The sequence below is a fragment of the Rhinocladiella mackenziei genome (genome assembly GCF_000835555.1).
Source record: "Rhinocladiella mackenziei CBS 650.93 unplaced genomic scaffold supercont1.1, whole genome shotgun sequence".
In the NCBI taxonomy this organism is placed as follows: domain Eukaryota; kingdom Fungi; phylum Ascomycota; class Eurotiomycetes; order Chaetothyriales; family Herpotrichiellaceae; genus Rhinocladiella; species Rhinocladiella mackenziei.
The window spans coordinates 1,283,596-1,309,806 of NW_013550604.1; the positions used below are offsets into that span (position 1 = coordinate 1,283,596).

At 51.7% G+C, this 26,211-nt stretch overlaps 10 protein-coding genes across 10 annotated transcripts; 7 read left to right on the forward strand and 3 right to left on the reverse strand.

Moving 5' to 3' along the window:
• Positions 1 to 558: 558 nt before the first annotated feature.
• On the reverse strand, positions 559 to 3,072 carry Z518_00453 (uncharacterized protein; the record flags this gene model as incomplete). The annotated part of the gene is made up of 1 exon (XM_013421056.1): positions 559 to 3,072. The coding sequence occupies one exon, from the start codon at positions 3,070 to 3,072 to the stop codon at positions 559 to 561; it is 2,514 nt and encodes an 837-aa protein (XP_013276510.1).
• Positions 3,073 to 3,929: 857 nt separating this feature from the next.
• On the forward strand, positions 3,930 to 4,730 carry Z518_00454 (uncharacterized protein; the record flags this gene model as incomplete). Its single annotated transcript, XM_013421057.1, has 1 exon — positions 3,930 to 4,730. One exon carries the CDS (start codon positions 3,930 to 3,932, stop codon positions 4,728 to 4,730), a length of 801 nt encoding a protein of 266 aa, XP_013276511.1.
• Positions 4,731 to 4,752: 22 nt separating this feature from the next.
• Positions 4,753 to 6,060, reverse strand: Z518_00455 (uncharacterized protein; the record flags this gene model as incomplete). Its single annotated transcript, XM_013421058.1, has 2 exons — positions 4,753 to 5,695; positions 5,789 to 6,060. The coding sequence occupies 2 exons, from the start codon at positions 6,058 to 6,060 to the stop codon at positions 4,753 to 4,755; spliced, it is 1,215 nt and encodes a 404-aa protein (XP_013276512.1).
• Positions 6,061 to 8,045: 1,985 nt separating this feature from the next.
• On the forward strand, positions 8,046 to 10,044 carry Z518_00456 (uncharacterized protein; the record flags this gene model as incomplete). Its single annotated transcript, XM_013421059.1, has 2 exons — positions 8,046 to 8,105; positions 8,158 to 10,044. 2 exons carry the CDS (start codon positions 8,046 to 8,048, stop codon positions 10,042 to 10,044), a joined length of 1,947 nt encoding a protein of 648 aa, XP_013276513.1.
• A 1,787-nt stretch (positions 10,045 to 11,831) lies between these two features.
• On the forward strand, positions 11,832 to 13,613 carry Z518_00457 (amidophosphoribosyltransferase; the record flags this gene model as incomplete). Its single annotated transcript, XM_013421060.1, has 1 exon — positions 11,832 to 13,613. The coding sequence occupies one exon, from the start codon at positions 11,832 to 11,834 to the stop codon at positions 13,611 to 13,613; it is 1,782 nt and encodes a 593-aa protein (XP_013276514.1).
• A 1,259-nt stretch (positions 13,614 to 14,872) lies between these two features.
• Positions 14,873 to 16,702, forward strand: Z518_00458 (uncharacterized protein; the record flags this gene model as incomplete). The annotated part of the gene is made up of 1 exon (XM_013421061.1): positions 14,873 to 16,702. One exon carries the CDS (start codon positions 14,873 to 14,875, stop codon positions 16,700 to 16,702), a length of 1,830 nt encoding a protein of 609 aa, XP_013276515.1.
• Positions 16,703 to 17,418: 716 nt separating this feature from the next.
• Z518_00459 (uncharacterized protein) lies at positions 17,419 to 18,860 on the reverse strand (the record flags this gene model as incomplete). Its single annotated transcript, XM_013421062.1, has 2 exons — positions 17,419 to 18,492; positions 18,561 to 18,860. The coding sequence occupies 2 exons, from the start codon at positions 18,858 to 18,860 to the stop codon at positions 17,419 to 17,421; spliced, it is 1,374 nt and encodes a 457-aa protein (XP_013276516.1).
• A 485-nt stretch (positions 18,861 to 19,345) lies between these two features.
• Positions 19,346 to 21,619, forward strand: Z518_00460 (uncharacterized protein; the record flags this gene model as incomplete). The annotated part of the gene is made up of 3 exons (XM_013421063.1): positions 19,346 to 19,399; positions 19,460 to 19,558; positions 19,604 to 21,619. The coding sequence occupies 3 exons, from the start codon at positions 19,346 to 19,348 to the stop codon at positions 21,617 to 21,619; spliced, it is 2,169 nt and encodes a 722-aa protein (XP_013276517.1).
• A 925-nt stretch (positions 21,620 to 22,544) lies between these two features.
• Z518_00461 (uncharacterized protein) lies at positions 22,545 to 24,068 on the forward strand (the record flags this gene model as incomplete). The annotated part of the gene is made up of 2 exons (XM_013421064.1): positions 22,545 to 22,721; positions 22,764 to 24,068. 2 exons carry the CDS (start codon positions 22,545 to 22,547, stop codon positions 24,066 to 24,068), a joined length of 1,482 nt encoding a protein of 493 aa, XP_013276518.1.
• Positions 24,069 to 24,460: 392 nt separating this feature from the next.
• Positions 24,461 to 26,131, forward strand: Z518_00462 (uncharacterized protein; the record flags this gene model as incomplete). The annotated part of the gene is made up of 1 exon (XM_013421065.1): positions 24,461 to 26,131. The coding sequence occupies one exon, from the start codon at positions 24,461 to 24,463 to the stop codon at positions 26,129 to 26,131; it is 1,671 nt and encodes a 556-aa protein (XP_013276519.1).
• Positions 26,132 to 26,211: the final 80 nt, after the last annotated feature.

The following is a 26,211-nucleotide window of genomic DNA, read 5'->3' on the forward strand; positions in this document are numbered from 1 at the left end:
GACTTCGGGAGCCTCCCTGTTCTTCTGTGCTAAAATTGCAGGGCATAAACTTCGAAACTTGGAGGCGGAGGCGGAGTTGTGGGAGGCGACTCCTGTGGATTGACGTCGGACGCAAGCTGACCTGACTGTGGAAATGTGTGATTAGGATGCCTGATCGAGAGCCTCCCTTTTCTTCCGTGCTAAAATTTGCAGGCATTTTGAGATAATTCGGTTGATCATCGAAGGTGTAGTAAGTTGTTTAGCCGCTCCCGCTATACACTAGATAGATCAGGGACTAGAAGGAAAGATATGAATTTACGAATAATGGCAGGCGCTGCGGTTAGACGAATCGCCGGTGGACGAGTTGGATGACCTTTAAGCCCCTGTACCATGCTGTGCTGCATTATGCTTACGCTTTCAAATACAAGAGCCTCCCCACCTCAGAGTGCAGTGATCGCTGAAGACGCAGAGAAAATACAAAGCAAAGTGCAATTTGACATCTGAAGACTGCTTCCGATGGCTTAATGGCCCGCTGTACTGCTTATTTGGACCCAAATGAACGGTGACGGAAAGAAAAGATCAATCCACAGTCTCCAGTGGTGACATGTCTTCAGGAACATCATCTCTCTCCACCCCTCGATATATCTCGTACGTCAAGACAGTCATGTCCAGATATGTCAGCATGAGCCTGTATCTGCGGCTGTTTTCGGTGGTTTGCCATGATTCCATGCTTGTGGGCACTTGCCATTTCCGGACCTCGGTTCTCACTCTTGAAGAGGTTGAACGTCGAGAATCATAGGACAAGCGCTTGCGTTTCATCTTCGACCGTCCACCACTGCCGCTACTTTCGCCCTCGTTGGATGTGTGGTGATCGCTTCCTTCGTCGTCTTCGTCTCGCACCAGTAGTACCGTGGGATCAAACGTCGTCGGCACCCCATCCACTATACCATCGTGACCCCATTCGACCGGAGTTCCCGCTTCAGAGCGTGATTTAGGGCTTTTCTTCCTGAAGCGTCCCTGAATTGGTGAGGTCGCCACGCCCAAAAGAGGCATGATAGGTCGCGTATTGGTAAACTCTTGATTCCGTGTTGGCAAAGTCCAATCGACCCGCAGACCCAATGTTCCCGTCTTCTCGTATCTCGTCAATGAACAGACCGCACATCGACCTAATTGCGAAGCAACAATAACAATTCCTAGTTCAGGGATTTCCTGAAGCATATTGAGTCTGTCCAGGTGAGCATGATTCGATGCTTCAATGGCCGGAGGTAGAGCCTGCTTCAGAATATTGGCGCAAAAGATGTGGGGTGAATCGGCTTCGGGGGCGATGAGAAGCCTCAGATTTGAGGCACTACAATGGAGAGTGGGTATCACAGGTAATTCACGCTTCGCCCGGTCCCCCGGGACATCCCAAGCGCTGTATTTCACATCGAGTCTGGCTTTGTCATTGTCGAGGTGCTGCTGCGGCTGTTCATCCCCTGAAAGATCCATTTCGGAATGATAAATCTGGGGCTCCTCCTCAATTTCCTGGCTTAATCGACGTGTATAGCTGGAAAGCGAGGTTGCGCTGTGATGACTCGTTGAATAGAGATCCTCCTCGAGCTCATCCACACTTGATTGGTATGGCGCTTCTACCTCTTCGGAATGGACGGAAGTAGAATCTGTGGCATCGAAAAGCATGACTTCCAATGAAGGGGCGTCTGCCTCTGAAGTTCCTGGGAGGATCGTGCTGTCGACCGATTCCGGGTTAGATCTAGTGAGAGACACGTTCTCGCCGGATCCTGGTTCTCTGTCCACCACGTTGCTCTCAACGTCAGGCTGAGGCTCGCCCATATAGACACTGCCCGCTTGAGAAGAGCCGGCATTGTGCTGGTCATCGTCATTGATCAGTTCATCCATGTCCGACCAGGAATCGGGCCGAGCATTGGATTCTTCGTTGCTGTCGTGATCCAAAGCGTCAGAGTATAAAGCAGGATGGGCATGATTATTGCCCGGGGTCCGAAGTCGAACGACGTGGGTGATATCATAACTTTCACCGGCATGACCATGATACTGAGGCACCTTGGTGTGCCCACAGAATTGATCCATGCCGTTGGCCGATCGAAATGAATGAGGATCCAGGGCGGCAACCAGCCAGCCACCCTCTCGTCGGCGAAAGAAACCTGAGCGCATCCTTTTCTCGGCAAAGTCCCAAGACTTGAAACAGATTCCCGTCCAGATTTGCCAGATCTTCATTTCCCCGCCAATATCCGTACTCAGGAGCCATCTGCCATCACCGTCTTCATCGGTATTCACGAATGAGACGCTCGGGATATTGTGGTCGTGGCCTTCAAAGCCGCCTAGCGTAATCTTGTAGTTCTTTTTCCGTGGTGGAGGCGCGAAATCGGAGCCTCTGGTTTCCCACTCATGCCAATCAGAATGATCGACGACATCGTCCCGTGTGCCCTCTTGATCGAGGTCCTCGGTCAACGCAAAGGCAAAGACGGTAATTTTGGCGCATGGATCTTCGCTCGGAACATGATGCGGCGTGTTTGCGGACACGGCGATCATTCTAGCCTGGGTATGTATGGAAAGGCCCCAGGCCGATTCATGAAGCCACTGGGTGAAGAATGCCCTTACTCCCACATAGTCACTTCGAGCGTCGGTGCTGAATCGATATGGGTCTTTGCGAATGGCTTCCTCCACCGCTTTCGTATAATAGGCAGTAACATTACCCGAGTCGGTCGAGATGAGGAGAATCTCTTCTGTCCCCAAGTCTCCGACAATCAAGTGATTGATCGCATGAGGATGTTGGGGATCAATGTAGCCTTCCGCATGTGGGTTCGCCAGCGTCGGCGGTATCAAAAGGCACGGAAGTCGGTGTAGTCTCTGGAAAGGAAAATCGGGTTTGTAGACGGCGATGGAATCTCGGGTTGCGACAAAGTACAGGTTGGACCGCTGGGAGAGGGCCGTCAGGTTGTTCCGCCAGAAGGCCAAGGGAGGAGGGTTATATATCCCATCTCTTGAGAACCTATCTCTTCCTCTTTCAACGCTATGAAGGCCAATTTGGACAGGTTGAAATGGTCGGGTATCACGATCCGTGAGCGGAAGGGCCATGATGCCTCGGCGGTATGGGACACCCCGTTTCGCTGAATGAGCATGGACGGTGTCATACGCGAGAGAGATATATCTCCTGCTTGCCACTCTTGGAAAAACTCAAGTCATACCATAACTCGTATTTTTTCCGGAAGGGGGAGGACGATACGTAATCGGAGAGAGGACAGGAAACGGTGTCAGAGGGGTTTGAGCTCGTCTGGCGGGGGATGGGATGCAGGACGCAGAAGTGATATCATGAGCGCAAGCCAGACTGTGATCTCTCCCCCTTTCTGTGACACATCCGGGCTCTAACAAACGTACAAAGAGGAACGAGCTGCTGCAGGGGAGTGGAATGATGGTTGAATAGTGGGAAAGTCGGCCATGCAGGTGATCGAAAAGGGCTCACAAAAGGGCGGCACGACATACTTTGAGTGGAGCGGATCGGAATAGCGCAATGGGCGTCGTCGAGCGCAGGTGGGATTTCCACCATCATAACACATCACACTGCACCTGTCAAACAATTTAAAAGTGCCACATCTAGATTTTTGCTCTGACCAAACTGCCGTCGCCGACATCTACGGTTGAGAGAAAAAGAACAGTGGGGAACCATTTCACCCCTGACCAACAAGCAAACCAACAGCGACCCCAGGTTTGTTTTTCCATGTTGCAGTCCACAACGCCACACATCGTCTTCTCTCCCCACGTTCTTGATGGCAATCCGCGAATGACAAGGCTTTCCTCACAGATATGCTCCCTCGTTCGCGTCCGTCCGTCGTGGTCGATTAGATTACAGCAGCACGTTATCCGGACGTGACGAACGCTCATTTATCTCTTCCAGTTTCGAAACTTGATTTTCTCAAGCTTGCTGCGGTATCAACATGGATTTACTGGCGACGGTCCGTAAGGAGGGTTCTCGTGGAGGTCGGGGCGAATTCAAGTGGTCGGATGTGGAAACATCCTCCCATCGTGAAAATTACCTAGGACATTCCCTCATGGCCCCCGTTGGCCGTTGGCAGAAAGGCCGCGATCTCAACTGGTACGCTAAGGCCGGTGCCGAACCGGAGATCGGCGAAGATGCAGCGGCAAAAGCTGCGAGAGAACGACGGGAAGAGATCCAGCGAGTCAAACAAGCCGAGGAAGATGCACTGGCGAGTGCACTGGGGTTGCCAGTTGCGCCACGCGGCCAACGCAGTCTCGACGAGCTGGGCGCCCCACGCGAGGTTGGAAAGGTTGTGAAAGAGACTCCAGAAGACGATGATACCGCCGCCCGTTCGCGGAGCGTTGGATACGGGCGTCTGGCAGGGATGCCAGGGCCGAACGAGGAGCCGACTACTACCGAACGGACGAAGGACACCGGGGATGACCAAGAAAAGGAACTGCAGTACGCACTCAAGGAATACCACCGACGCCACGGTGACCGGAAACGCAGAAGTCGAAGCGGAAGTAGAGACCGTATAAGAGATGATGATGACCATAAAAGAAGATATCGGGAAGATGATGATAGCAAGAGGCGCAGACATGGTGGACATCGACATCGAGAACGTCGACCCCGCTCACCCGACAGATATCGCGATCGCTATCGACATCGACGAGAGAGATCTCGAAGTCGATCTCCCGCCTATCGCCGCCACGGCCATTACAGTCGATGGGAGACCGAGAGAAGATACGAAACACGATGAGCTTGTCATCGGATATCTGACCCTATCCCGGAGCACTTTCTGGCCCAGAATGTACGCCGAGTGAGGCATCCAAGGCCTCGCCTTCAAGATCCTTGATGTCCACATCCACCACACTGGAAGCTTGTCCAGCACTGGTGCCATATCTGCCAATGTCGGCCGACGTGCTAGTCTCCACAAATTCCTCCAGCTCTTCACTTACTGTTTTGAGCTTTTCCTTCACACTCGCCACCCCCTCGACGCCAACAATGTGTCTTGCAGGAGGATTCTCATGCCCACCGATCGCCGTTAATGCGTGGACCGTTTCCGCTATCAGTTTCTCGGTATGAGCATGGCTGAGAGGTGGATACAAACTGACCACCTCGTCACGACTTAGAAGGTAGGGACCACTCTGCCTCTCGGCTTCCGATGAGGGTGAATGAATCTCCTTTTCAGGCGGGGGGGGATACTGAGCACGGATGCCAGGTAATCGATTCAGCAGACCATCCAGTATCCCTCGAAATATGGGGGCCGTGTGGCCAAACTCCCGGGAATACTCCTTCATCGGAGGTACGGAGGTGATTTTATTGGTCAGAATGCCAATCTCGACGCTAGCTTGGACAATAGTCAATTTGATGTTGAATGGTGCGACTTCGTACGCAATACTGTCGCAGAAGCCTTCCAGCGCCCATCCCGAGGCACAGTACATGCTCAAGCCCGGCGTGCCCAGGTGGCCGGTAATTCCAGTCAGAACGATAATATGGCCGTTCATTTGCGATCGCATTTGCGGGATCACGGCTTTGATGATGTTCATGGGGCCAAAGAAGTTCTTCTCGAACTGGTCTCTCACAAGCGTCAAGGTTCGCCGATTAGCTGCGAGCTCTTCGACTGTCCCAACGACTGCTTCACTGGTACAGCAGAACAGAATATCAATTCGGCGAAAGGTACGCACAGCCTCGGCCACAGCGGCTTGGCATTGTGCCACGACTCTGTTTCGTCAGTACATAGTCAATGAAAAGTGTTCCTGCATGGCGCAAAAATGGTCGCATTTGAAATTCCATGAGACATAAGGCAGAGCATACCTCACATCTAACGCGACAACTTTCAATCGTTCCTTCCATCCATTTTTCCGCCCGACTTCAGATAGAAATGCTTTGAATTTCTGACTCCGTGTCCCCTCGCTTTCGAAGTCAGCCGGTATGATACCGGAGACAACGTAGTCGCCGTGATCGAGGATTCGGCGGGCGATAGAGATGCCCATCAAGCTGTCCCCTGAGGTGAGCAACCACACTCTCGGCGCATTATGTGTAGGGAACTGAGGCGTCGGTGTGGGCGTCGACGCTCCATTTGCCATCTCAACGCGCTGATCGGGAGAAGACCCAGAGTTGGAAAGGAAATTCGGAGAGGGGATGTACGGGCTGGTCGTGCCAAGACTCGGAGTTGGAAGAAAGTATTGATCGACACCAAAATGCTGGAACTTTTGAGGATCTACTCTTAGCCCCTAAGGAAGTGTCCAGGATAAACCATACGGAGCCTATGATACGAAGAAAGGAGGTGACATGTTCCTCAGCCAAGGAAGGAAATTGGTCACCCCGGTCTACCCGGTCTAGTCTGGAAGTGAAATTGACCGCAAACTGTGCGGAAAGGTAGTTCCGTCATCTCGATGAACTATTTGTCGTAGATTTGAGTACGTATGTCCGTTTCCTCAGTCTATCAAGGTTCATGATACTTCTCCTTTTCCCATCTGGGCTTGTCAGTGATCTCGAAGATTTCATTGAGTCTCTTTTCCCGAAATTGAGGGAAGAATGAGAATCGGTCCTTTTTCAGCTTTCAAGGAGGCTTTCCCGGCTCATTCTCCAGCCTCTGCCGTTGATATCGCGTTATCCCCATGTCTGGTGACAGAAACATTGGACGTCGCACGAGATGCCGCAATCATTCCACAGGGCGTCATGTATCGACTCGGATTGTATAAGAGAAAACCAGATGTAGAGGTACCCAACCTTCTTGGAATGTTTCCATGCGGCAAGCCCAAGTGTTCACCAGCGAAGACTTGGTCCTGTGACCCTTCAAGAGATTGAAGCGGGTGAAGGTCCCGACACAAGTGTTCTAGGATACGATAGGTAGATTAGATCGAGGGGCGATGGGGAGGAGGTGGTTCTCAAAAATTGAATGCCGAGGCTTGTCCCTTGGGTTGCTGTACCTCCCGAATATCTCTAAAGATCATCTCTTCACCAACTCGAGACGCGTCGTAAGGCTCGCGTGACTCTGGCAAATGATATCGCTGAAGATAACCGTACACATTACCCACAAATGGTTCAAGAACGAGTGATGCAAGGCCATCTAAAGCTGATTGTGGCGAGAACCAGTGCTCTCTGGTGAGCCGTGCGAGGCTATCGAGTAGGTCATTCTTCATTGATCGAAGCCTCCCTCGTCGTTCTGAACTAGCCAACCACTTCGTCAGTCCAGTCCTTTAGATCTATGTTCTGGTGAGGCCCGGGAATACTTACTGGTGGGTGTACCAAAGGCATCGTGTAGGATAAGGGTTACGACACTGGTATCGCATGTGAACTTCAGGGTGAGAGGGAGTATCTGTCGTATGGAGAAGATATTTCGCCACCTATAGTCCAAGGAAAATCATGTTCACGAGTCGGCATTGACATCCTGGTGCGCGCGGCGAAGATCGAGTGGGTAATGCTTTTGTAGAAGGACAAGGCGTAGAGTGGGGTTCTCCGGCTCGACTATGAGCTCTGTACGTAGGTTTGAGAAGCAATCTTCTCCCGTCTGTGTCTGAACTTGGCATTCCGAGAAATCTGATATGTAGATCTCAGTTTCAGCAGCATCTACTGGTTTTGGGAGTCTGTGGAAAGCGATTCAGCCAGGTAAACTCTGGCCAGTCCTGATCGTGATTCACGAATCCTGTCTCGGTCAACACTGCAGGCATCGGCAGTGCCCATGGAGTACTGGCTGTCAACTCATGCATAGTCGAGTTCGATTTTGGATGAAGACTGCGAGGACAAGCATTGAACACGATGGCGAGAGGGTCGATTCTTCTTCGTGACTGCTGTCTGGATTATAAGGAAGAAGTATCAGTCCGAAGCATGTCGGGACAACGAAAAAGAACCCATGCGGAGTTTGTCGGCCTGACCAGGAGTGTGCCTATAAAACGGGCCCACGGAATAACTATTCTCCGCAGATTTATTTCCACCCAATCCCGAGACATGGCGGACCACATGTGATGCCCACCTGCGCCCTCATCCCGAACTATCTTTTGTCCGCCACCGTGTCCCAATACGACCTTACTTCCCTATCGTTTGCTTCTCCTATTCTCTGACATCCAAGATGCCAGAGTCAAGAGGTAGCGGCGCCCCTGCCGCCAGGCAGGAAGAAGAAGGGGGAAAGGTGAGAATCTGGCGTTCTGCCCTCAACCTGTACTGGTACTGACCACGAACAGTCAATGTTCCAGTCGATCGTTCAAGGAATTGCCATTTTCATGCTCACACAATTCGTGGTGAATCAGTTCTTTGGCTCGAAGACACAGAGCAGTGGTGGCGCTGTTCCCAAAGCAAATGTCGACTTCGCAGAGAGGGCCGATATAACCACGTTGACCAACTATTCCGCCATACCATTCCACATTGCACCCATCTGGCCGGCCGACAGTGCTATCGACATCCAAGTTTATGTGTCTCCGCGAGATACCCTTCCCAATTTGTCCACTCTACCCCAGGACGCCCTGGTAATAGATGAGAAGAACTTTGTGATTGGTAATTATGAAGACAATCGAGAGATCAACACAAACGTTGCGATTCCCCCAGAGGTACAACACAATGGGACCTTTTGGAGTCATTTCTACGTAGCGTTGACTGGCAGTCGACTCGATCCAACCGCCCCTGATTACGATCCGGCGAAAGCATACCACTTCAAAAGGGCGCTCAACCACTACCTCCCCAGGAAAAAGGTCCGCAAATTGAGGAATCTGCTGGAAAAAAGCGAGGAAGTCGACGAGGAACCAGAAGAACCGCAAGATGTTCAAATCGGGTCTTTCTACCACCCAAATTTTACGGTCGCTGTGATTCCCAACACTGGAGTTCAGAATTGGCGTCAAATGCATCCTGCGATTCGCAAGAACATTATTCTCGAACCCACCGGCGCTCGGGATGCGTCGGGCATGAATGGATGGTATTACCCGGTGATATTCTTCAACACCTTTTGGCAACTCCGTTCCCATATGACGGAGCTGAACGACACCGTCAAGGAGATGCCTCTAAACATTCAACTGTACAATTTGGCCAATTGGAAGTACAATCTCATTGCCAGCCTTGACGAAGGAATGAAGCAGAATCAACAACAGGCGGCTGCGGGGGGCCCTTTGCCCGCCGGTGGAGATGGGAGCGAATTTGAAAAATTCAAAGAAATCTTGCTGGACACAAATGCCTACCTCCTGGGAACAACCTTTGTGGTCAGTATTTTGCACATGATCTTCGAAGGGTTGGCATTCAAGAACGACATATCACACTGGAGAAAGAAGAAGGACAATGTGGGAACCTCTGTTCGAACAATCCTGGCCAATGTCTTCATGCAAACGATCATTTTCCTCTACCTCATCGACAACGCCGAGGGCACCTCCTGGATGATTCTCGCCAGTCAAGGCTTCGGTATCGTTCTCGAAGCCTGGAAAATCACCAAGACGGTCAACGTGCGCCTGCGTGAACCGGCACCGGACTCACCATTCAAATTCCTGCCTTATGTCGTCGTCTTCGAAGATAAGCACAAATTGACCGAAAAGGAAAAGAAGACCCAAGAATACGACCAGATCGCCTTCCGATACCTATACATCATTGCCGTGCCCCTTTTGCTTGCGTACGCAGTCTATTCGCTCGTCTACGAAACACACAAGTCATGGTACAGCTTCGTGATAGAAACACTCGTCGGCTCCGTCTACGCGTATGGATTCCTCATGATGGTTCCAAGCTTGTACATCAACTACCGACTCAAGTCGGTCGCGCACATGCCCAGCAAGGCTCTCACTTACAAGTTCCTCAATACTTTTATTGATGATCTGTTCGCGTTCACGATTCGCATGCCGATTTTACATCGACTCGCAACTTTGCGTGACGATGTCATCTTCTTCGTGTGGCTCTATCAGAAGTGGAAGTACAGGGTCGATTACACGCGCGTCAACGAGTTCGGACAAGGCGGCGAAGAGAGTGAGGATGAAGAGGAAGAAAGCAAGGACAAGAAAGCTCTCGAGGGCCGCGATACGAAAGAACTCAAACCCTCAGCCCCTGTCGCGAGTGCGAGTGGCGCCCAGGCGAACGCAGGTGCGACGAAACGGAAATGAGTGAGGAACTTGTCGAGCCGAGAATACCTCTAATGGTTTTGATTCATTTCCCTCTCTGGATGAAATGAATACTAATCGATTGCGGTGTTGGAGAGACAGCCAAGCTAGAAACACTTTACAAGATAAGATGCGAGAGGAGAAGCAGAAGCAAAAGCTGATAGAGAAACGGTATGAGAATTCTTATACGCCGAAGCTGAAGCAAGTTGCTCCTTTTTGTTCATTCTTCACCTTGACTTTCAGAGAAAATTCTTCCCGTGCTAATGCCACGTACTCTCTTACCTTCTGACAATTATGAAAAACCAAAAGTCATTCTACCGCGCATCTGATACCCTTATCTGCCGTCCACTACAAAACCTTGTTGCAATTCACTTGCGTGTATCTCCGTAGATGCATCGAGGCAAATAGCATTGGCCATAGTTCCTGGTAATGCGGATATACAATGGCCTCTCGGCGATTCCCAATTCGCCGCCCAACCTCGTGATGGCACAGTTGATAGGGACTTTACATTATTTGCGGATGGAGGATGCAGAGATGAATGGTCTGTCTGCCATCTTCTTACGTCTTTGATGAATACTATGCGTGTCAAATCCATTTTTGGTTAATGCTGAGTGCAAGCTTGCGCCTTGGTAGAGTAAAATGCGGCCCCAGCTCACGTGTGTGCTGACCACATGCTCACGACTCAACCTCTCGTTATTGATGACATGTCAAAACAACGAGGGGTTATGAATGAAAGCAGGACAAAATGAAAAGACTTGGTAGGATAGTGAGATTCTGAGAATGACTGATACTAAAGGCTATGGCAAGGACTGTTGCATGCAAAGAATAGTGTAGCCACGGAGAGAGAGTATCGTGAATTGAGAAACACGACCTGGATGTGTAACCGGGGATACCATTGTCCCAGCCTTTTGCAAGAGAATAAAGCCAGATGATGAGGGCCGACTTTGTGGTTTCACGTTGGAGCTTTTGGCTAGGGGACAATTATTCGCGCCATTATCCGACAGGACATGGTACACAAGAAGACAGCAATGCGCTTGCTTTCGCCCACAAACAATGAGAAGTGCACCGGCCAGATCAAAATCTACACACAATGTTGGTGAGAAGACAAGAATGGATTTAGTGGTACAAGGCTGAGACGTGGCGTCGTAAATCGGAGACAATCCGTTCCGTTTTCGGAATACCTTCCTCTTGCGTGCTAAAGGTGGGGCCATTGTTAGTTTTTCCCCTACCCTTTTTTGACTGCGGCCAACGAGACCCCACATGGACTCCAAATCTTATTCATCCATGCATTCCGCACTCATGTCGCCTCCGAGCAGAAGACCATTCTATCGCAGTCCAGACTGCGGCATCTCTTCGTAACTGTTTGCACCATGTCGTTGCCCTCTCCGTCTTCCCAGCGATCACAGCACCCCCAGCACTTGAAATCAGCCTCTTTCAATTCCCTGAAACGTCCTCATCACTCTCAAATCCGCTATTTCTCGGGCCGACGCGAACTAGTGCTCGAATCCTCTTGATATTAAATTCTGACTCGTGTGCTGCCTTCGTCCTACACAATCTGCTGTGATTCCGGTACGATATCATGCTCTTCTAGGTACGTTGACCGCTCCTCAATCGCCTTTTTCCCACGAGATGATCCCCTTTTTTATTTTATTCGATGTTAGACTTCATATCCGTTTTGCTGAAAATATTGGTTCTGATTGGGCTACTTCTGGCGCACCACCTTGATCTTGAATTTTCCCAGAATCAGTGTTGACTGACGTCGCGATAGAATTGTTCGTCATTCCTTCAAAATGTGTGGCATTCTCGCGCTTATTCTTGCAAATACTTCATCCACCTCCGCTGCCGTCGACCTACACGAAGCCCTCTATCTCCTTCAACACCGCGGTCAAGATGCCTGTGGAATTGCTACATGCGCCGCGGGTGGAAGAATATACCAATGCAAGGGAAATGGTATGGCAGCGAAGGTCTTTCACGATGGCGCAAGGGTGGTGGACCTTCCTGGGTTCATGGGTCTGGGCCATTTGAGATATCCCACTGCGGGGAGCAGCGCAAATGCGGAAGCCCAGCCATTTTATGTCAACAGTCCCTACGGTATCTGTCTGGCACACAACGGAAACCTGATCAACGCTCCTGAGTTGCAAAAATATTTGGATTTGGAAGCTCATCGACACATCAACACCGATAGCGATAGCGAACTCATGCTCAACATCTTTGCCGATGAACTCAACGAGACTGGAAAAGCTCGCGTGAATGACGACGATGTATTTGCAGGCCTCAGCCGAATGTATGACAGGTGTAAGGGCGGCTGGGCATGTACCGCCATGATTGCCGGCTACGGTTTGATTGGCTTTCGGGATGCCTTTGGCATCCGTCCTTTGATTTTGGGATCCCGAGATTCCGTGGATGGCTCAGGAAAGGATTACATGATGGCGTCAGAATCCGTGGCCCTGGCACAACTCGGATTTGATGTCATTCGTGATATTCTCCCTGGTGAGGCGGTGATCATTCAAAAGGGCCATGAACCCCATTTTCGGCAAGTTCAACAACGCAAAGAATACGCCCCAGATATCTTCGAATACGTCTACTTTGCTCGCCCCGATTCGGTCATGGATGGAATTAGTGTCCACCGGAGCCGACAGCGTATGGGCGCCCGGCTGGCAGCGGAGGTGAAGAGAGTGCTCAGCCCCCAAGATCTAAAAGACATCGACGTGGTCATTCCGATTCCCGAAACGTCAGTCACCTCCGCATCCGTGGTGGCCAAGGCGCTGGACAAAGAATATTGTCAAGGGTTTGTCAAGAACAGATATGTTTTCCGCACCTTCATCATGCCTGAGCAGAAGGCACGACAAAAGGGTGTGCGGCGAAAACTCAATGCCATGGCGATGGAATTCAAAGATCGGAATGTTCTTCTCGTGGACGATAGTATCGTAAGAGGCACGACCAGTCGGGAAATTGTAACCATGGCTCGAGAATCTGGGGCCAAGAAGGTTCACTTTGCCAGTTGCGCTCCTCCCATCACTCATGCCCACATCTACGGAATTGATTTGGCATCGCCCTTGGAATTGGTGGCACACAATTATCACGGCGCGGGTGCCATTGCCAAGCATATTGGAGCGGACAGTGTGATTTACCAGTCTTTGGATGACTTGAAAGCCGCATGTGTGGACGCCGCTCGAGAAGCCAACAGTCGCGGCGCTCCAGAAAACTTCGAGGTCGGTGTGTTTTGTGGCACTTATATCACTCCGGTGGATGATGACTACTTTGACCACCTGGAGCGAGTCAGAGGGCAAACTCGAAAATTGAGGATTGTGGACGAAGCCAGACGAGCGGTTGCCCAAGGCGTGGCAGGAGAAGATCAAATTCAACTGGCTACCAATGGAGCCGTGGTGAACAGCAATGGCAAAGTGGTCCCCGCGATCAACGGCGGCACCAGGCAACCCTCGATTCAAACCCAACCAATGGATCTTTCTCATCAGAACTCTGCCACATCACAGGAAAACGAAAGCTCATCAGTCCGGGATCGAATGGACATCAGTCTGCACAACCTTGGAGACTTCCCCCGAAATGAATGATGCAAGTCGGTCCGACAGCGGATATAAAGTAAGGTGCTGTACCTCACCTGTGGACATACCACGCGGGTTTTGTACGTTTTTGATTTTGTAAAGGACATGAGGCAGGAAATGGTTTTGTATCCCAGGAAATCCAGGTCCTAGACAATATTGGAGGGATTGCTTCTAGAATTGTTCGGAAAGCAAGCTGCTCGTGTGTGTGGTTGTACGAGTGACGGCTGCTGATTCTCCTTCTAATTTTCTGGTGCATCGTCGCTTTTCCAGCTCTGGATTCAAGCCTCGTTATGGACGATGTTTTATGCCAAAGCGGACGCGTGTTCCGGGAACTTAGCTCTGCCCGACTTCGAATTCCCACACATTTGATCATCCAGCAATCCTAACATCGCATATCCCAGCACCATAACATCCTTCGTCACAGCAGGAGATATATCTTGCATCTTCACTTTTGACATCCCTAAGGCGCGAATCGGCCAAACCTGCACTGTGGTCTTCCAGTTTCGTGGATTCCATACGTATCGTTTTCCCCATATCACCACTCAGAGACAGTACAGTGGAAGGAAACACGACCTTCAACAATCGACCTCTTCAAGCATGCGTTCACGGATTTCCCAAAGCAAATCAGAAACGCATACCCTATTGGATCCACGATCTGTCTGGCCGGAAGAATGAGCTTTACAATGAGCAGCTCTGACAATGGTTTGGCGCCTATTCGACGTTGACAACACGAGAGTGGAGATCTCAGGAGATCATAACCTGATGCGCCAATGGCAAAACAGGTCGACAGGGCAGGAGATTTAGTCGGGCGACACCGGGAATGCCATAAGATTGGTAGTGTGCATCTGCATGAACTGGTGGTGGAATGACAACAAACACTAAAAAGTGACAGCGCAAGGCGTACGGGCGATTGGTGAGAAGAGCAGACCTAAGAGGCACGCCAGAAGGAGGCTGGGATGAACAGTGGGGCACAAGTCACAAGATGAAGCTGGATACGCTGCTCTCTGTTTAGATCCCATTTACAATGAAAGCTCGCCGTTATCCCTTCCTCTTCTCCTCCCTCGTGGACATCGTTCCTTGCAGCTCGTCGCTGTATCTTGGAGCTCGAGTCGATGGAAGGCTCGTTACAGTACCGCATTTCCGGACGACGGCGGCCTTGCCTCCCAACAGCAATAACAACTACACCAAACACGAACTGGCCGCTGTTCCAGATGTCATGCTGACGGTGTAGAATTGTCGGAAACTAGCACAGACCAAGGCATTCCATCATGTCGCGACCTCCCGTTCCACGGTCTTCGGTCGCAAGTGGCCTTGCGCCTCCCGCTCCGCCGCCAGGATATCCTACCAGCATGCACGGATCCGGTGTATTTCCCCCGCCTCTGCCGCTCAGTGCGGCACCAAGCAGACCGCAGTCGCGCATTGAACCACCTCCGCTGAGCGCGACGATGGGACCGATGCCCGGAACGCTGGAGCGGCCGATACAAGGACCGCGCAAGAGACTCATCGTCACGTGCGACGGAACGTGGCTCGACTCGGACAACGGACTGATGAACGGCCAGAAACAGCCTCCTTCCAATGTGTCGCGGATTGGCTGGGCGATCAAGGACACGTCAAGAGATGGGATACCACAGATTGTCAACTACCAGGCTGGAGTGGGCACGGCGGGCGGACCCGCCGCGAGAGTCGTCGGAGGAGCAACGGGACTGGGTCTGAAAGAAAACATGCGCGAAGCATACACCTACCTGGCCATCAACTGGAAACCCGGAGACGAGATCTTTCTCATGGGATTCAGCCGTGGCGCATTCACCGCACGAAGTACCGGCGGCATGATCGGGGCCTTGGGTCTGCTGACGAGACTGGGGCTTCCCTATTTCAATGAGATTTTCGAAGATTGGGAACATCGCTTCGACGATCGATATGTATCGAAGTTTCCGAACGTGCCATTCCCGGAAAAAGGACCTTTCGACCAGCGATACGTGGACGAGCTAGCGAGACGCGGTCTCACCACTCTCCATATACCTATTAAGGCGATATGTTGCTGGGACACAGTCGGCAGCCTGGGAATCCCACGGGTGGCCTGGCTCGAGAATCTGCGTCTACAGCCTCCGGGCATGCACGACTACGAATTCTACGACACTCGGCTGCACCCATGTATTGAGAACGCGTTCCAGGCTCTGGCTCTTGACGAGCGTCGAGCGCCTTTCTCCCCCGCCCTCTGGGAGAAGCGTGATAACGATCGCACCAATCTTGTGCAGGTCTGGTTTCCTGGCGTGCACAGCAACGTGGGGGGTGGATATGAGGATCAGGATCTCGCCAACATCACCCTGGCTTGGATGATCTCCAAGCTCGAACCGTTTCTGGACTTTCGGCCCAATTTCCTCATCGGCCTCTGGGAAGAAAATCGCGCTTATTACAAGACCACCGGCCAGAAAACCCGATGGTGGAGTTTTGGCGAGTTGTACAATTCCCTCAAGGGCATCTACAGTCTGACTGGTTCCAAGAACCGGACGCCGGGGAATTACTACAGAACCGATCCACATACCGGGCGGCCGATGAACAAGAGGCTGAAAAACACCAATGAATACATCCACGCGAGCGTCCGGAGTCGTCTTGGACTACAAGGACCCGGAAGCCAGGATCGAGGCGTGTATGACCCTCCTGCATTAAGGGATTGGACATTCAATACGGAAATTGTTCCGCCTGGTCAAGGAGGCGGTCCGGACGGTCTGCTCGTCGTGTGGACGAACCACAGCACGAGGTCGAGAGGCGGGCAGGACAAGATCCCCGAAGCTCGTCTGTCAGAGACGGAATTGGTCCTTCTAAGGCAAAGCTCAAGAGTGTACGACTATGTTCGCAATTTAAGACCGCCATCGGCGCCCCGGGAGAAGAGGCGGTCCAGGAGACAAGATGGAATGGCTCCTCTGCCACCGGACTATGCTGCGGCCGGCGCAATTCCTCCGCCCCAAGATTCCAGAAGGAGCAGCAGGTTGAATCCGAATGGATTTCCCGAGACGGATGAGGAGAGGAGGCGGAGGAAACGAGACAGTCGCGATCCGGACCAACAGAGACGAAGACGGAGTCGACGACATGACGATTGAAGGATGAATCTGAGTTCTTCACAAGAAACCCAATGCTGCAGCGGCAACTGCATCGGTTGTGCCAAGCTCATATCAGATCCATGAGCGCCAACCAACAATCCAAATTGTGGTTGGAAGCACTTGGAAATCCTCCAAGCCGACAATCTTCGATGGACTGAAGCAGATTTTCGAGTAAGAAATTCCTTGGGGTTTGGAACGCATGAATCTTGGGTCTTTCGTGTGCTCGCCATGAGTATTTAGCAAGGGCATCCCGATCATGCTGGCAATGGACGTGTCCCAATGGTGTAGGTCACGTCGACGTACGATCCCAGAGCACGGCACTGCCAGCGAAGAAGAAGGAAAAGGGAGAGGGGAGAGGGGGGAGGAGCTCGGTCCATCTAACCCAACGAGCGGGCCGAGATGTAGACACTTGGATTTGGAAACCTGAAGATCGACTAGTCCATGGAAATTGAAGTGAGGAAGGCTTTGAAATTGATCATCGAGGCAAATCGAGTCAAGCCGAGGAACAAGACTGAAATCTGAAGGCGAATGGAACATACGGAATCAGATGGAGATGGTGATGGAGCTGGCTTATCAATGCAATGAGACTCCTTGAGCGAGAAAACCTGGTTGTTCCCTGGCCCGGGGCCGGCGATCGTCGATGATTCGAAGGTGTCGGTTCGTTGCAAAAACAGACATGAGGACGTGGCGTGGAGATCTGGTCAAACTCGATAACTTCACTCTGTCAAAGTCTCACCATGCAGATTCGCAAGCACAGGGTGGGGGTCGGCCTCCAACATCGCCGCCAATCTCTGAGCCCTCCTCTTTCCGGCAACCCACATCATGAAGTCACTGTAGCTCTGAGGCAGAACGCTGATATTGGCTGGGGAAAGGAATGTGTAATAGAAGGTCCCCGTTGATTTTCTTTCTTGGTCATGATGCTCGACTGGTCGCACGTGCGTCCGAACCATGACCTGAATCCGTGTTCCACCGCTTGGATCGGGCTCGGTGTATGACACAGCGGCTGCGACGTACAAGACCGATCCGACAGGCACCGGTTCCTCAAATGTGCTTGGATCGAGGTTCACGAATCGTGGCCGGGTGCGGGAGAAGGCCGCGGCGCAGGTAAAGGCCAGTTCGAAGGTTTGTTTGAGCAAAAATCCGCCAAAGATCATGAAATTATGACGATTCCGCCATTGAGGCTGCATTATTTGAGTACTGTGGATGGTCGTCTTGGACATATTTAGAACGTTCGCCGGCTGAGGCTTTGGATTTTTGGAGTCCGCATAGCCCAGTGACTCGGTCCACATCTTGTGAATCAAGGCCGACTCCTCTGCGTCGGGGGCCTTGCTCAGAATATGCAACGACTTCAGGGCTTTTTTGTTCTTGTAGTTTTCCTCCCCCTTGGCGAAAAGGGCCTTCTCGGCCGGCGTGCTGACCACTAGAGGGGCAATGTTGACGGGTTTCTTTGTCTGCGGATCCAAAGCCACCATGGTGAAAGCACAAGTTACGAAGATGTCCTCCGGCGCAACTTGCTGACCTGCCGCCGGAGCTTTAGCAATCTGAAGAGTAATTTCCATGCTGCTCCTTCCAGTAGCAAATGTGACTTGTCCACTCAGCTCCAGATCACATATTTCCCGGATCGGATTTTTGATGGTGATTCTGTCGACGGCAGCGGTCACCGTGCTCACCCCCTCACCCGTATGCTTATATGCTACCACACCAGCCAAGGCATCCAAGTCCATCAACAAGGTGCCGGTCCGAATTTGTCCCGTGTAGTTGGCATAGGTATCAAGCAGCCATGGGTCTTGCTACACCCCAAAACCAAAAATCAATGTCGGTAACAATGGGAAACGATATTGTCTCTGGGACCACTGACAGATAAAGGCAGAACAAGGCTAACATAGCTGTCCAACATCTTCCTCGGCGTCAAGTCTGGCTTGGGGAATTCCGCCGCTTGAGCTGCAAGGTTATTCTCCGCCTCTTTTCTTTCTTGCAAAGCTTGAATCCAGGGAGTCCGAACACGCATTTCGGTGAGGGCTTTGTAGACTCCGTCGGTGGGACGAGCGGGAGTTGAGTGGAAGAGGCGTGAAGGTATGTTTCTGGCAATCGGAAGAACACGTCGTATCCGGAGGAGGGCTCGTGCTGGGACAAGGGAGAACAATGGGCTGTGAGCCATTGCGGCGGATGGGTACTGAATTCAAGTCCTTGAAGGTTCACGGTCGCGGGATCATTATAGTAACACTGTGGCAGGCGGGAAATATTTTCTCAATAGGATCTCCGCAGGCGAATCAGCGGTTCTATTCTCTGTTCCTATAAAGTTACAGCCCTGATATCGGAAGCGTACACCCAGAAAAACAATTTCCGATCCGGGCTTGGCGTTGTCGCCGCCTTTAATCATCTCTTCTCTCCACCACACCACTTCTTCGAAGCTTCAGGATGGCAGAGGCTGAAATCGAGCTGGGGGAGAGCTTATTCACACACCGGCGGTCTCATCTCCATCTGCACACCCACACAACCATTCGGGTCTGCCGAGACGAAAACCTGGCTGCTCCATTGGAATCCCGCCACTTGCTTCAGCCATTTCTTTCATGGTTCCCTCGAGCGAAAAATCTTCGTTGGTCTCTCCACTTGTCTTTTGCTGACGATTTAGACTTTACACACATGACTGGCGAAAAAGCTCACCGAACCATTGCGGACCACCTCCAAGACGCTGAGGTAAGCTTGTTTTTGGGGGGGGGAGGTGTTGGGCTTGCTGATTCTAAAGGCCCCTTCTAGTTGTGGACACAGCTCGGGTATGAGACATTCCAAATTCAACTAACCCAACATGGTGAGACTCTTTCCAACAGAGTATTCGTCGTAGATTTCCACCTTTGCGTATGGCGACAACAATTCCTCAGGTTGCTACTGATTTGACTCCAGTCCCGAAGAGACAATGGCTCTTCTTTGTTGTGTCCCCCTGGAGTCTATCCAAGCGCACTGCAGTTAGTCCGACAAAACATGCATTTCACGGGCCCATCCCGCTCAAATGGACGGTTCGCAAGAACAATATCGGCATTCAAGGTCGAGCAGGAGCAAGACATTAACCGCCTGGAATCATTCGATGCCAAGAACCCTGTTGGCAGTTCATTTTCACCTATGGACATTGCACACCACCGGGTCAGGGTTCCGTTTCAATCGGCCGTCACTCCGCAGTTTGGCTCCCATCTTTCCGCTGCGGGTGGTGATGCAGACCCCATTCAGCAGCCGCAGCGGAAATCACTATTGGGTGAAGATGTCTTGATTGCGTTGTTGGACGCAGGATTGCGCACCAGCATGTGTCCTCGCTCAACACGGATCGCGGCAGGAGTGAAATGCCTGGATGAGCGGGGAAATTTTCGACTCGGTGATATTGCGCCGGCCGTTTTCGTGCCGAACTACACTCGGAAGTTTGAAGATCAGGCGAGATTCATTCCAGGAATCTCCAAGTTTTTGGCGACTTTTCTGGCGGTCTCGAGGGCCGAAAGGATTGAATCCCGAGAGGCTTCTCTGGAGCTGCAAAAGGACCTCTGGATGACGGTTGCAAACAGCGCCCGAAATCACGGACCTGTTCGACGACTGCGGCCTCTGTGGTCTGCAAAGACGACGACCAGCACTGGTGAAGTCTTGAAAATTGATCAAGCTACAGAAGTGGGCACGCTCCTGCACCATGAAGGAAGCCGGAGGGAATCTTCACCGACGGAGAATTCAGGTAATGAAGGCATCACTGATGAAAATATTTTCGATTTCTGCCGGACATTCGATACACAAGCTAATTCCCTCCCAAGGGACATCCCCCCGGTCGCATTAAAAAGTTTCAACGGTGGTCACAGTGCAACAGCAATGGACTTCTGTGACGGGGAAGCAGAGGCGGCTGGGTCGAGACCGGGAGAAACCGTTCTTATCCCTTCCGAAGATGAGAATTCAGCCGATCCACCGGGCAAAAGCAGAAGTCACACAAATAGCCTGTCACTGAGTGAAGTGTCAATGCTTATGTCCCTGGAAGAAGAAAGCCGCCTAATCAGGCGGCCCGAGGTTACCGGTGGGTCGAGCTGGCTTACTCAGAATGTCATCCGCATGCATCCGCTGAGGCAGCATGCACACCCAAGCCATCTGCTCGACAAGTGTGATTCCGGGGAGAATGAGGAGAGCTTCATATACGACCAGTCTCACCTGGTTCCATCCAGGCAGTCTGGCGGAGTGTGTCTGGAACTCGACGAGTTTGATTGTCAATACACAAAGCCCCCCTCTGCCGACGAACAAGACCGGATCCCGAACTTCCAGGACTCATATTACCATTCAGCCTCGGGACATTATATTGACGACGGCTCGGAGCCCATGTCGGGAAACCAGAACGACCACAGTTCAGACGTTTCATTGACAGACGTGCTTGGAAACGACCATCTGTTGTGGCATATGTGGAAGAGGCGTGCTAGCGTGGCTCCTCGTGGAGAGGAAGACATCGACGATATGAAAACGATGTATCAGACGAATCCAGATATGAAGCTGTTGAGCAGAGGAGGGGACCTTGATCTCAGTGACATGAGTTCCTCAAGCCACGACGACCCGATGCTGGCCGAATCGACGGATCCTCGTTCTCCGGTCCGGGAAAGACCCAGTCATCCAGGGACGCCAACTTCAGAGAGAAGGTCCTACTTCGCAACGACACGCTCTTCCTCCTCCTCGTCTTCATACATCGGCCAGCCATCAAACCCCTCGGATCCCAAACTACCGCGACGAGGGAGCATCATGAAACGCTTCTCCTGGGGAGGTCGGCATCATTCTTCGGAGATGACGGAGCTCGATCTAACGAATTTGGAGGGACGAATCATGGAAGTCAAACGAAGAAAGACGCTGGACGACTATGAGATGATGGAAAGGGATGCGGCTCACGATGACGCCGATGAGATGCTCTTTTGAATGAGGGTTGACTGGTATTGACGGGTGTTTTAGGGTTTGCTCCACCCACAAATATTGGGAAAAGCGTTGTGACAGTGCTGGAACACATCATGGTCAGCTTTGAGAACCATCCTCGTCAAGGTTGTGAGGTAGGAAAAAGGTGAAAATGCATCTGGGAGAACACGGTGATGGATTTGAAGCAACAGCGGGCGGGCAGTAATTAACGAACATGAAAAAGTTCCCGAAGTTCAGCATATTCCCACAATGCCAGAGAAGGTATAGCAAATGAAAGAATGAGATAGAGTTAATATTACCGAAACGAATCTAATTTTTATCGAGGTCGGTTATTTTGGAACGGAGTGAACCGGTGTCTGTGATGTTACGGTTTGATGCTTGGGCCTTTTCGCCCAGAGCTCCCACAATACGACATCATCATCCCTTCCTCCCCCATGCGCATCTACGAACACAAACTTGCGTAGGCGACACTAACTTCTCAGTTCTACCCACTGACACTCGGTCCCCTCTTTTCTGAGTTTGGATATTTTTGTTTGAAAAGCTGCCCCTCACGGTCCATTGGCCTTTTGTGCCACCGGAAACAAAGCTGGCTTCTCATCGAGACCTGTCCGAACTCTCTCCTCACTCATGGCAAGGCACTCTTAGTTGGATTCCTGGGACTGAACAATACAGAACCCGAGCCAAACTGTTGCCCAAATCACGCGTTCCTGTCCTCTACCTTGCCTCTGGCCTGATCCTCCTCCTAGTCCTGCTTGCTCAGCTTTTCGGATCACAAGACATCCGGCCGCACCCTCCGCAACATCCCTTGAGTCCTTTCGGAGACAGCGTATATAGACAAGAGGCATATTTTGATCTGTTGGAACCTGGTACCCAGTGCAAACCGAAATCCCTTTTCTCAGCCGACCTTCCCGTGACCCACGTGCTGGCCAACATGGCTCTCGAGGCAGAGGCAAAACGCATGGTGGCGCAGTTTGAGTATACCACGGAGGATTTGAACAAGGGTGTCAAAGAGTTCATCCGGGAGATGGATGAAGGCCTGGAGAAACAAGGGACGTCGTTGAGCCAGATCCCCACATATGTCACCTCAGTTCCCAATGGCACGGAAAAGGTAGGGATAAAGGCCGTGTTGCGATTCAACTAACAGCACCAGGGTGTGTATCTGGCCGTTGACCTGGGGGGGACCAACTTCCGCGTATGCTCCATTACCCTGCACGGAAATCAGTCCTTCTCGTTACAGCAGTCCAAAGTCGCCGTGCCGCGATCCCTGATGGAAGCCAAAACGGCCCACGAGCTCTTTTCATTCCTCGCCCAACAAATAGAGGCTTTCCTCCAAGAGCATCATAACGACCACTTTGAAAAACACCGGACAAATCCGGTGGAGCAAGATTTCTTTGATCTGGGCTTCACATTTAGCTTCCCCGTCAATCAAATTGGCATTAACAAGGGAAAGCTGATGCGATGGACCAAGGGCTATGACATAGACGAGGCTCTCGGAAAAGATGTTTGCGAACTGCTACAAAAAGAAATCGATGCATTGAAGCTCCCGGTCAAAGTGGCGGCCCTCGTCAATGACACCGTCGGCACCTTGATGGCGAGATCATACACGTCTCCCGGCAAAACGAAAACGTTGATCGGCGCCATCTTCGGTACCGGTACCAACGGAGCGTATGTCGAGAAACTGGACAAGGTGAAGAAGATGGAGGCCATCGACGAGGCGGAAGGCGGCGCCACCAATTATGACCGGTCCACGGGGCTGATGATCATCAATACCGAATGGGGCAGTTTCGATAATGCCTTAAAAGTGCTCCCCAACACGCCATATGACATCGATCTGGATCGAGAGTCCGTGAACCCCGGCATCCAAATGTTTGAGAAGCGGGTGTCTGGAATGTTTCTCGGAGAGATTCTCCGACGGGCCATGCTGAGTCTACACCGGCATCCTGATGCGGGAGTGGCGCTTTTCAAAGACACCACGTCACACGACAATGACATTCGGAGCACCACCACGGTGGCGGACAGTAGCCCCATTTACAAGCAATGGGGCATCGATACCTCGTTCCTCTCCATCGTTGAAGAAGATCAATCTGACCATTTACGAATCACCAAACAGACGCTGGAGAAAGAGCTCGGAGTAGAGGCCGCGTCCACCGAGGACTGCGTGGCCGTCAAGATGCTCGTACATGCTATTGGAAAACGAGCAGCACGGCTCAGTGCCGTTGCACTTGCGGGAGTGATCATTTCCACCAACACTCTACAAGAAGAAGAAATTGTTGACGTAGGCGTTGATGGCAGTCTGGTGGAGTATTATCCTGGCTTTGAAGAGTACATCCGCGAAGCCTTCCGAGAGATCGAGGGGATTGGCGAAGATGAAAAACGGATAAGAATTGGCCTGGCAAAGGATGGCAGCGGTCTTGGAGCTGCTCTTATTGCCTTGGTCGCCCACAACTCTGCATAGTGGAGGAATGGTACCGCCATGACTTCAAAAAAAAAATCCGTATGATTGAGCATGTGCATTCTGCTGGTAATATCCATATCATCGAGGGAAAGTAGCAATGATCTTTCATCGAATTGCAAATAATGAGCTGGGAGTGTTTTATGAGAGAGAATTGGAGGTAGTGTATATATAACCTATAATTGAAAAAGGTCAACGTGGAAATAGGAGACCTTTGAAAACTCGCGGCTGGTTGGGTGCAGAGATTTTTCGTATGTCCGTGTGCGCACCCCGACCACGAATACCCATTTCCGATATTCGATGTTCATCATTGTTTAAAACAGTATCTCCTTTCTTTAGACCTGCTCCTCTCAAACACTACGACCAACCCTGAAAGGAGCCAGTTTCGTTCAAGGATGAGTGGCGATCTGCAATCATGGGCGCTACCTCGGCTTCGTCGTTTGCTTGCCATCGACGACGAATCGTTGAAGGACATCATCACATACACCTCAACCCTTTCGAAAGATGCCGGTGCTGATCATCTGAAAAATCTGCTTGGAGATTCTCCACCGGCCTTGGAATTCATTTCATCCTTTAACGCCAGACGAGGTGGCGGCTCGCGGAGACAAGCCTCCCACGGTCCGGTTCAAGGCGCTTCAACAATGGCAAACGAGGAGAACGGCGTCCCCAAGAAAACACCGAAAAGCGCGACACCTTCCCTCCATACTCCGGGTCCAGCACGTCGCCCTGAAGGTTATGGCGATGTGAGCGGGGGATATAACAAACATTATGACATCGATGACGACGGCCGAGTCCGAAGGAGGCCGGGTTCTCGAGAGTACAATGTTCCCACCGCATCAAAATCTCCCGATACCCTGGACGTGTCCCAAACCACGACAGGTCTCACTTTTGGTTCTTCGGCCGCTGCGCGGGATGCTTCTCCCGCAAAAAGTCCACAAAAGCTCCCTCCATCAGCCTCAGGAAACTTAATATCCGACTTTGGGTTTGCCAATGTCCGGTCTAAGCAGTCCAAAAAGCCATCGCACACCACCCATTCCCAACCGCCGTCCGGAGCGTCCACACCAAACCGAGGATCTGCTACGACAACCACCTCGAGTGTGGCCGATTTGACCGCTGCAATCGCGGCACTAGAGCTATCTACCAATCCATCTCTGTCCACTCAGAGAAGAAAATGCCCTTGCAATGCTTCGATACATCCCCTTTTCACCACGGCACCGAACTGTCTGAATTGTGGGAAAATTATCTGCGCCCTGGAAGGACTTCAACCGTGTTCATTTTGTGATGCCCCAATCCTGACCAAGGATCAGGTCAACAGGATGATCAAGGTACTGAAAGAAGAGCGTGGGATTGAGAAAATGGCCGTTCATAATGCTGGCCAGTCGCAGTCAGGGAGAGGCACCCCCATATTGGGGAGCTCAACACCTGACAGTGCGTCGGGGGACGAAGCATCCTCCGCTGCAGCACGAGCACGGGCGCATCGAGATAAGCTGCTGGCGTTCCAACGGGAGAATGCTCAGCGGACTCGAGTACATGATGAGGCTGCCGACTATGATGTTGGTCTGACGCCGGGGACGACGCAATGGATGAGTCCTGTTCAGCGTGCGGCCGCGCTGAAAAAACAACAAAAGTACCTACGAGAATTGGAGGAGGCGAATCGACCAGAATGGGAGAAGAAGAAAACAGTCATGAGCATGAGCATCAAAAACGGTAAATTGGTCAAGACCTTCGAGCGCGAGAAAGCACCAGTACTGGGAGACAAAGAGGAGTCTGACGACGTGGGCGCTGAGGAAGATGACGGTGACAGTCAGCATCTACGTGTCGGCGGGAAGGGCGCATTCAGCAACAATCCTCTCCTCGCCAGTGGAAAGCTCATACGACCTGTGTGGAAGGCTCCAGATGGTGATGGGAAGGGCAAAGGCCCTGAGCGGGGTGACGGTTTCGCAGGAGGGAGCATGTGGCGCCGGGTGCAAGACGACAATGAGGATAACGAGCAATGGATATTGGACGGTGGGCTCTATGGCTATGGGGTCGAGAATAGGTCGATGGAAGATGGAGTGGATAAATAGAAAAATTTGGGCCTGACATGCAAAAGGCCAGGACCAGGAACAGATCACGTGAGATGGTTCACTTCGTGGCCATTGGTTTT